At 38.3% G+C, this 10450-nt stretch overlaps 1 protein-coding gene across 1 annotated transcript; it reads right to left on the reverse strand.

Annotated features, from left to right (window-relative positions):
* Positions 1-874: 874 nt before the first annotated feature.
* LOC106932506 (mixed lineage kinase domain-like protein) lies at positions 875-9858 on the reverse strand. The gene is made up of 11 exons (XM_015011254.2): positions 9805-9858; positions 8452-8914; positions 8070-8156; positions 6660-6837; positions 6103-6203; positions 5895-6030; positions 3863-3947; positions 3634-3788; positions 3467-3516; positions 1478-1624; positions 875-1351 (listed from the first exon to the last, which is right to left on the reverse strand). Exons 2-11 carry the CDS (start codon positions 8906-8908, stop codon positions 1302-1304), a joined length of 1446 nt encoding a protein of 481 aa, XP_014866740.1. The 5' UTR covers positions 8909-8914; positions 9805-9858; the 3' UTR covers positions 875-1301.
* Positions 9859-10450: the final 592 nt, after the last annotated feature.

Here is a 10450-nt window from a genome sequence, read left to right on the forward strand (position 1 = left end):
GAGACCACTGGTGTCCCTGGAGAAAACCAGCACCTTCATAGGGAGAACATGGAAACTCCAAGAAAAAAATGAATTGAGAAAGCCTGCCAACCCAAGACTTGGATGGAAACAGCGACAGCAGCTAAACGCATATAAGGGCTATTCAGATTGACCAATTAACCCTGGGATGCATGCCACAGAATAGCAGCTGATCCACCTGAGATCCAATCCTCAAACTACAAACAAATGCACAGACAACAAAGAAAATCAAACTAAAATTTGACCAAAAGAGGAAAAACGATCAAGAGAACCTCAATAGCATGTTAAAGGACATTTGAAGTGCCGACACGGTATAAAAACAATTAAACAAGTACAAGAAGCTAACTAGAGCTCACATTTTGATTGGATTCATTTAGGATGCAGTCTAGTTACATTTACACTTATTTCTTCTGTATGAGAATTTCTACAAGTAAACCAGTCATGGAAATGTTCGGACCTCATTAAACTTTTCCAAAAGCAGATTTCAAATTGGCACCCCAGCTTTGTTATAAACCATCGAAAGAGAGGGTGAAATGCTTTTTTACTTCTCCTGACAAATTACTTGACGTCTCAATATGTTTGCTGCTCCATATGTTCCACTTGATGTTTCTGTGTATTTTTACTCAAAACTCTTTTGTAAATTTCATAACAATCTCATTGGTGGGGTTTTCTTCAATCTGTGTTCAAACGCTTTCGAGAAAACTTTAAGGCACTTATTATATGTCACAAAGGAAAGTTCAAAGTAACAAGAAGGACTGCATCAACACTGTCCATATGTTACACGTCTCTACTTATAGTGACAAATATAACAAATGATGTTTTGTTTTGTTTTTCCGTTTTTTTTTTCTTCTTCTGAAGACTTTCTGCTTTCCCTTGATCTTGGAGAGCCTGTAATGACGAACAGTCAGTGAGAGAAGGAAAGGACAACCGCCGTCTTCTTCCCCAAACTCTGTCTTTATTACAAATTATTGAAATTATGAAATTACACTGTCCATACATGTTGATGAAAATACAAGATACATGCAAGTTTTCGTTTAAATGTGTACAAACCAGTTAATACCTTTCTTAAGATGGTATTTCAACATTAATGAAGTTATTAGGAATACAGAGCTTAGTTATTCAAAATAGAATAGGTTGATTCTAATTAGGAAATATGAGTTGTATAAAAAAATATCCTTAAAATCAATTAAAAAACCCTTAAATCTGTCTTGAGCAGTGAGTATTATTAGTATGTTGCAGAAAACTTGCGCAGTTTTGACCCGGATGAGGACTTTGGAGGAGCTTCACTGCTGCTCTAACTGTACCAACAAGCATCGCAGTTTATCCACCAACACTGCAGAAGTACAAAGAAGTTCGGATTATTCGACTGAAAGTTCATTAATGATTAGTGTTCGTCTATAGCAGCTCTGAAACATAACAGCACAACCTAAGACAGCAAAAACCTACGATAATTACACACCTCCAGCAGATGGCCTTTGGATGCATTCGTAGCCTCTACATTCATTGATCAGCTCTTTCAGGGATCCGGGGCATTGACAAGGAACAGGTTCTTGATCACGCTTTTCAACCACTTTTACATGAAGGGTGTCCTTATTACCTCTAGAATCTGGAAAGTGAGGAGAAAGGAAAACTTTAAATTCAAGTATGTGTTTCTTGTATATTACTTTTTAAACAGTTCAAGACCATGCATCCATTTGCCAATGGATGCATGTGCAAGGGCTTGGACATGCATCCAATGGTAAAGTTCAATGGATGGAGTAATTGCTTAAGGGTGTCATTACACCCTTAAGCAAATGTTAAGGATGTAATGGCACACAAAAAAATCATGGGTTAGGTCATGGCTTAATTTTATTATCATGGTTTTGTTCAGTTTGCTTCTTTCAAGAGAAATTTAAAAAGTAGCCATTATAGGACTGACTGTAGATTTGGTAATTCAGCTAGGCACAGTAAAATGTCAACAGTGACACAACGCTTTGGTTTGATGCACCTTTCTTTCTCCTCGAACTGAAAGTCTTTAATGTTCCCAAGTAGCAGAGTATAGTGACAGTTGAGAGTCCGTTCTGTTTGGTTTTGGTGTCACTTTTTAATGACAAGTTACACGTTACATTGCACTGTTAGTTGTGCACATAGACATTCTGCATGTATTTAGCCATAAAATAAAATAACCTTGCTTTTGTCGATTCATACCAAACCAACAGGGCTGTACCATAGCAGATAGTTCCATTATGAATAAATGTACTGGTACGCTCCCTGAAAACCATCCATTCAGCAGAAGGAGACCCAGGCTTCCCTCTGCCCAGCCAGCTGCGCCTTCTTAGTATTATAACCATTATTATTATTTATTATCTCGTAGAACTTATGCCTCAGCCTTTATCAGAAAAACTTACCTTTCATCAAAGAATACCTGCACTGTTACCTTGGTACCAACTTGTCTACTATCCACAGTTATGCAGCTCATCAGACTTTAGACAGTTTTTCACTAATTTGTTAATCAAACCAAGAAACACTTTGGACCTCCTGTTGCTATATTGTTTAATTTATAATACACTTGCACTTTGATTTCATTAGTAACTCATAATGATGTCTCCTTTGTCTGTAGCTGCCTTTGCCAAAATAACTTACACTGAATAATAAATAATGTTTTTATACATTTCATAGGAATCCGTCGAAGTAAGAGTGAGGGATTTTATTCAGATTCATAGATTGAGGTTTTGTCATGATGTGGTTAAAGGTGGTGAGAGTGAACGCAGGCAGGCCCAGGTTGAGAGGTGATGATGATGATTGGTTTAATAGAAAGTAGCTCAACAGTCCAGTTCAGGCGGCATGGTAGAGAACATAAGGAAAGCTTAAACCGGTAGCAACAGAAACAGAGGACTGACCACGAGAGCTAAACCAACCAGGACTATTCAGTTCTACTGGAGGGTTAACAGACTGGCATTCGACAACAACTGACAAGGATCTGACAAAGGACAGAAGCAGGTGGGCTTAAATAGACAGGGAGTAATTAGGAAACTAGACACACCTGGGAAACAATTAGGGAGGAGACAGGACTCACAGGGAACAGGATCAAAATAAGACAGAGAAACCTAAACTAAACATACAGAGAACTCAGAAAAACCTAAATCCTGACAGGTTTATATTAAAAACTAAACGACCTCAATTTTAGTGGTATAATTTGCACTCTTTTGATCTCTCACTACATTTTCACAATTCATCATTTTAAATAAAACGATTGTATCTCCAAAGGGATTGGGCCAGGACAGCAGAATTTTCACTAAAACGTCCATATAAAAATCCCTCGGTGTTTGAACTGGGGCATTCATTTGCCTATGGTAAAATCTCACATGTTTTTTCTTGTGTCATTACAATTAAAAAATGTAGAAATAAAAATGATTAGAATGACTTGAAAAAATTGAGATTGTCCTTGTTTGTCTAAGCAGATACACACCTGAAAATGGCTTCCTCTGAGCTGCAATTTCCCACATTACGATTCCCAAGCTGAAAAAAATCCGATATAAAAGCGTTACTGTGGATGACTAAGTGTTTTGGAAAATCTTAAAGACTAGATGTTTGGAATATGTAGTGGGTTGAGCAGCAGTCTCTCATGACACTGACCTGTATATCTCACACTTTCTGCAGTAGTGTTTCATGCCCATCGTTAGCATCTGGGGGGAGGAATAGCACAGAGAACTGATGTCTTTGTCCTTACGCTTATTGACCGTTGCATTTCTCAGTGACGTCTCGGTTTGAGCCAGTTCCAAACCGCCCAGCTGGAAAGAAGAGCAGCGTGAGAAGTGTGGAAGAGTTGCCATGGAGTGATTGCAGGAGGCTTTAGCTTCACTACCTTGACTCTGTAGTTCTCATCCACAAAGAACTTTTTGCTGGTGATGTCGGTGTGAAGCTTACTTTTCTGCTCGGTCTGATGCAGTCTAGGAGACGTTAATACAAACATCTGAATCTTAATTTCAGCGTCAAACCATTTTCATTTTGATTAGCTAGGGTGACCATATTTTGATTTACAAAAAAAAAAAAAAAAAAAGAGGACAATTGGCCCAATTCTACAACAGAGTGACAAAAATCATCATCGTTAGGGATGCTTGATTTATCGATATCAACAACAGAATTGTTGTGATGTTAGCCACTTTTTAATATATCAGTATCGGACAAAGCTAAACAGAACTGGGCTGATATGAACAAACTGCGTTTATTACTATCTTGGTACCTTTTGTATTTCAGGAGGGTGAGGAGGTTGGTCATGTGGTAGCATTTCGGTCATGTGGTAGTAATACTGATACAGGATTGTGGTGTGTATAACTGAAGCAGAAAAGCAGGGAAGGCAGTGCTTTTCTATGGTGTGGGAGCAAGGATGACTTTGTGTAGGTGCAGGTGGGGATGAGGTGGCTTGTTTGTGGGCATCTTTATGGCATTGAGGTGCCGTTTAACCTTTGGCCTCGTTACAATCACAGTCCTGAAGAAGGCCTGTTCTAGTGGCTCAGTGGGAGGGTGGGGCCAAGAATTGGCTCAAAACGGCAATGATGCCTGATCTTATGATTCTCCTTAGAAATAAAGCTAAATGATAAATAAGATAAAGCAAAAAATAAATGTCAGATAACAAATAAAGGCATTATTGACTTAGTGGAAAAGCTTGTATACTGGACTCGTTATGAAGATCTCAACTCTCTTCCACTGTTGTTTTTGTGTTGGGAACCTTTGCCAGATAATGTACCACACAGGGAATGACTAACGTTTTTGTTACCTATATGGTATTAAGAAGTAGAGATTTTTGTTTGGTTCTGATGCAACCTTGAAGTTAAAAATCTACCATTATGTATGATGTTGAAAATTGAGCAAAGTTCGGTTGAGGTAATTAAGTATGTTTATGAGTATGTTTAACTTTGTTTATCTGTGTGGAAACTTACAGCTTGCTCGGGGATACACCTGGGTATTGTTTCCAGATTCTACTTAGATTAAATAACAGCTCACGAGTCGTGGGACAGATAACGATAGTGGATTAGACGGCGTTGTGGCCGGGACATGGGTGTAATAAAATCTCCTTGAACCTGTTTTACTATGATAGTGGAAAGTAACGGCATCTACTGTGGTATGTGGGGTTGTGACTTAAATGTGTGTAAAACTTTGTAAGCCTCTACTGTTATTGTTTAAGGCTAAGTTGATTTTACAGCTGCCAGCTTTGTTGCTAACTTCTGAGTCAGATTTGCAGTGGGATTTGGCTAGGGTGAGGCACGGCATGGTTGGGACAGTATGGGGATTCAGTAATAAACATTATAGTAACCCTATTTGGTGCTGCATCTCCAACATTTGTGGTATTCCATTATCTCTGCAACACATCTGTTCATGTAGAGTTCACTGTAGAACCACTCTTATCATCCAATAAGAATCAGAGATTTTCATGCTCACTTTCTCAGGTAGAGAATCAGAATTCTGAAATGTCACAGCTGAAGACTGAGGAACTGATTGCATCCTAAGTAGATCAAACATCCATGTCATAAATGTCAAAAACATACAGTGCCTCTTGCAATGTTATACATGTAAACTGTAGATTTATTTACGCCATATTATGTTAGAATGTGGAGTGCGTCTATCACTCTCCCCAGTAACACAGATAGTTACTGGAGAGGAGAGACAAAATTGAGAGCCATTAAACCAAGAACTGTTTTGAATGACTAGTTAAAAACCTCTGTCCTGGAACCAGTGTTCTTATGTTTTGTGAGCTTTGTCTGGGCAGCGTGAGAAAGAAAGCAAAAGTTGAGGCTCAAACCAGATTTGTGAGAGTTGGAAAACTTCCATGAGCTCTACACCAGAGAATTTCTTCATCATTCAAACCAAAGACAAGTAACGTTTTCTGGCAGACTTACCGGTAAAGACCCTGCGCTGCATCCCTGCACATGCTAACTTTCCTTGTCCAGGACAGGTCACGTTCAGAGCTCAGAACGTCTCGGAGACTTCCTTTCTCACAGTACTCCATAATGATGAGGTACTTAGTATTAGGAGCTGCAGGCAGATAAAAGATTTGATATTTTTGCTGTTTAGATAATCCTGATCTGTGCATGCATCATTACTTACTGTTCTCATCCAGGATGCAGATGCCAAACACTCGCAAGATGTTCGGAGACTCGAACCTTTTCATGGTTTCAACTTCTTTTTTGAACTCAGACTTTATGTCCCTACAATTGACAAGAATGTTTACTGTAATAAGCTTTTGTAAAGAGATGCTTCTGTCATACACATATAACAACTCTTTCCAAATCTACAGCTTTACAAAAACTATAGTACCTTGAATTAGTTTTTATTTCTGAGATCTAGTTAAAAAACAAAACAGAGCTTGTCAGCTTGATCAAATCAAAGTTATGACCCATTATTTTAAATCTTGTCTAGTTTCTTGTACTTTGGCTAACTTCCCAAAACCACAAAACAGACAAAAAGGTTCAAGAGAAACAAAATATTGTTCTGTAGTTTCTGGAAACGGTCAACATGTGACCTAAAATATTGGAAGAAAATCATCAAGAGTTACAGTAAAACAGTAAATTTGGTCAATATGAGTTAAATAACTATAAAAGCATCCTAATGCTGTTATTATTCCTGTGTTGTATATCAATATTTAGAGAAATCGTGGCACAGACTTTGCAGTGGTGTTCAAATTGGTGAATATCTTGGCGGCCACTGTGAAGTCCTTGAATGTTCCTCTGTAGACCTGTGGGGATTGGTCTGTCAGGTTGTTCAATTCATCCAACTTTGGCATCCAGAGTTCATCTTGTTTAATTACTCGGATGTCCATGGTAATGATTTTTGGCTTCTTCACTGAAAGAAAATGAAACAACACGTTAATTACAATGTTCCAAAGTAGATGGGCATTGTACGGGGGCAAAAACTTTTACTTGAAAATATCAAGGGAGCTCCCCAATGTGAAGCTGTACATCGAAACGATTAAAGTATGTAACATTGCAAAAACAAAATTCCTCTTACATATTTGTTAAAACTGTCACTATGTCAAGTATAGTATGAGACGGATAATTTGTGGTAGAAAATCAAACTCTTAGTCTCCCCCTTGCTCTCTGCTACATGCTACAGCATCCTCCCAATAGCACAGCTTGTCATGAATGCTGAGGCTATTAAGCATGGCTGTGAATGACGGTGAATAAACAGATTTTTTCCCCCCCAAGATTCTATATTGTCACAACAGTTTTCACAAAAATGTAAAAATAAATAAATAAATAAAATTTAGAAAATGTACATAGTTCATCTTAAATTAGACTAATCATGATGAATAAACTATTGGAAACACATTTGTCTCTAAATATGTTAAATGCAGAACAACTCATGGCATAGATTTAGCTTCACATGGTTCAAATTCTGGAAAACAATATCCTGCTATTCTGTAATGGCACCTTTTGCTATCCAATTATTAATTGGTTAATACAAAAAACAGTCAGTCAAATTAGTCTTACACTGCATTGATGATAAGTCAAGCAAAAAGGACTGGGCTTTTCAAATGTTATAAGTACAGTTTTTTGTTGAGCTGCTGATGCTTCCTTTGCTACAAATGATCTCAAGGTATGCTGTTATCATGCCTCAGGCTAAAAGATATTTTAAATAGGAATTGAATTGTTAATTTTGCATCTCTTTAGAGTATTTATGATATTGTATAAAAGATGGTTAAAATAATTTTGCTCAAGCCCTATAAGCAACAAATTTAGATTAGACTTTTTACAGAGCTGTTGGGGTGGGTGTGACTTTCGTCGACAAAATCAATTTTGTACACCGTGACCCATCATTCACTCACTGCCTCAGCACTTAGCACATCACACCATTTAGGTCAGTGAAAGGAAGGTAAAATATTTGTTTCCAAGGAATTGGATGATGAATTATCATGAAGGGTTAAACGGAACAGTCTCATCATGACAGCACAGTTGTAATATTTAATAACCATACATTTTATTTTATAGCTGCGATGCTTGTACACACCGAAAATAAACCGAGAAGATCTGTTTGGTGTGTCAACATCATTTCCATTTAAATGACCGTGTACTCACACGTCTCCACGACTTGAGCGACATTGTTTTTGACATCTTCCAGATCTGCTCGCATGGTCTCCACATATTCCATGTATTCCATGAGCACTGAGGAACAAACAAACACTGCTGTAATGATGCACCCAACACTAGTAATGAATTATCACTTCAGCTCATTTGCTTTCTTAGCCTACCATTGCAGTTTGGAAAAATTGGGAGAAAAGAAGTTGGTGTGTGGCCATGTGTTGTCGTGTTTGGCTTCTGTCATGGTTAGCTGATTACGGTTCTGCTTTGCTATCTAATGAGATGAGTTATGAAAAACTTTTCAAAGTTCCCTAAGTGCTCTAAAACATGGAAGTTAAGTAAGAGGAGGATGATGTAATGCCAAAATATCTCTTCTCACTTCTGTTTAATTCTTTTTCATCTTCCTTCCGGTCCTTTTCATCTTCGTCCCGTATGAAGGCCCCCTTTAGCAGCTCGGCCATTTCACTTCCTTGCTTTAGTTGCAGAGCTATAGTCAAGTTTTGGAAGCTGTCACTGAGGCGATCATTTACCATTTGGAAGTCCCCTGCATCGCTGCTGGTCTTATATAAACGTTTCATCCAGTTTGACAAAGTGAATTTCTCAATTAGTCCAAAAGCTGAGTTGAGGATGGTAGATAATTCCTCAAGGGTTTTTGTCACCTCTGGAGCGAGCTGGGATGCTTCTGTGGAGTCGATTGTATTAATCACCCTCTCCAAGGCTTTTACTCGCTCCCCAACACGGTGACATTGCTTTTTATTGGCCTTCGCTTTCTCAACTAGTTTGTAGATCCCAACAGCAGTGGACAGAACAGACTTCAGGGGGTTAACGATGTCCATGACTGGCTGAAATGGGAGAGAGACGACAGTTTTAATAACCAAAACAAATCATAAGATCCCTTTCAGTGAAGAAGACAGAAGAAACACACCTGCAAATGCATATGAAAACGGAAGAGCTAGGGCAGTAGCTTTTCTATTCCCAAGATAAGTTTTCATACCAGCTTGGGTACATCTAGGTTGGTGCTAGATGACCAACACTGACCAGTTAATTCTCTTATAAAACCGTCACTAATGCCATCTCCACAATCTTGTCTATGATAGATTGCCAACATTTTTCTTCCCCAAAATTACTAAAGCTGTAACTTGGTTAACATTCTAATAGACTCATGTTCAAGGTTGCAGACGATAGGTAAGGCGTTGTTGTCAGTTGCTACGGCAATGAATCCTGTGTGCAGCTTGACCGATACAGAGGGGAAGAAAGAAGTGGTTTTGAGTTGTACTTCAACGGTTTTTCCCTTTGCTGTGGAGCATAGCACTGAATTCATAATACCTACATTTCCAAGTTTCATTGAGTTAACGGAATTATTCTACCACAGCAGTGTTGCTATGGATGGCATGTAAAAGAAGAGTCTTTTTGCCCTTCAGCGTTGTCTGCATGTGCAAAATTTCTGTATTTAAACAAAAACATGCAAAATATCTACATTTGTAAATCTGATTATGATTAAGTCAGTGCCTCACCAGCTATGAACCTCACCACACGTCACTGTTTTGGAATGCTATGTGATATTCAAAACGTTCCTCATTTAAACACTTCTAGTTTTCATTACATCTTTTCACCAAACATGCAGACGATTTCATTTAATTTAAAATCTGCAAAGTAACTTCTTCAGCATCAGCAAGCAAGAAGTTATTCTTACACAGTAGAGTAGATAAAACAGCAAGAAAATAAGCGGTACCTTTCAGAGGTGGCAAATAGGTTGCTAACGTGGACTGTGCTTTTCAGGAAGTGTGCTGTGTGAACGCGGAGTAAGCACCATTTCCTGCCCGGTAAGACAATCGAGAAATGCCTTGCCTTTATTTATATACATATTCATATACATATGTATTGAAAAGCCCAAGCAGGTGATTGCAATGTGAACAAGTGTTAAACCACACACAAATGAGGTTCAGGTTTATTCAAGCTCCAAAGTGTTTATTGCAATATTGTCTTGTAGCTTATGGAAGAAAAAGAATGAAAAAGTCCTGAGGTTGTGGGGAGGGAGGGTAAATATTAATAAAAAATATATTGCAGCATCAATGATACACAATCATACAATAAGTTGTAAGCAAATTATGGAGTTTTGTTCAATCGATTGCAGATGTTGAAAACTCCACCTTCCCTCTTTCATACTGCTGTCTGGGTCGTACACCGGCTCACTGTTAAGGAACGCACCAAGTGCAAGTCCCTAAAGGCCCTCCCTGTAGGAAGCTACAGGCCCTCCCTAAACATGTGTGCGATTAAATCTTTTTTTCTTACGTCTCACTTTTTTTTTCTACATTTTTGCAAAACCAGAAGTGTGACTCAATTAAAGGGGCAGAGAGAAGGGAAAGGGAATGAAAGAA

Source organism: Poecilia mexicana, unplaced genomic scaffold, assembly GCF_051168715.1.
Source record: "Poecilia mexicana isolate PSO_F unplaced genomic scaffold, ASM5116871v1 scaffold_19, whole genome shotgun sequence".
In the NCBI taxonomy this organism is placed as follows: Eukaryota; Metazoa; Chordata; class Actinopteri; order Cyprinodontiformes; family Poeciliidae; genus Poecilia; species Poecilia mexicana.

Coding starts and splice junctions, on each gene's coding strand:
- LOC106932506 (XM_015011254.2), bottom strand. CDS start 8,908: ATGGACATCGTTAACCCCCTGAAGTCTGTTCTGTCCACTGCTGTTGGG. Junction 3,789..3,862: donor ATGAGAACTACAGAGTCAAG/GTAGTGAAGCTA, acceptor TCTTCTTTCCAG/CTGGGCGGTTTGGAACTGGC. Junction 3,517..3,633: donor AGAAAGTGTGAGATATACAG/GTCAGTGTCATG, acceptor GATTTTTTTCAG/CTTGGGAATCGTAATGTGGG.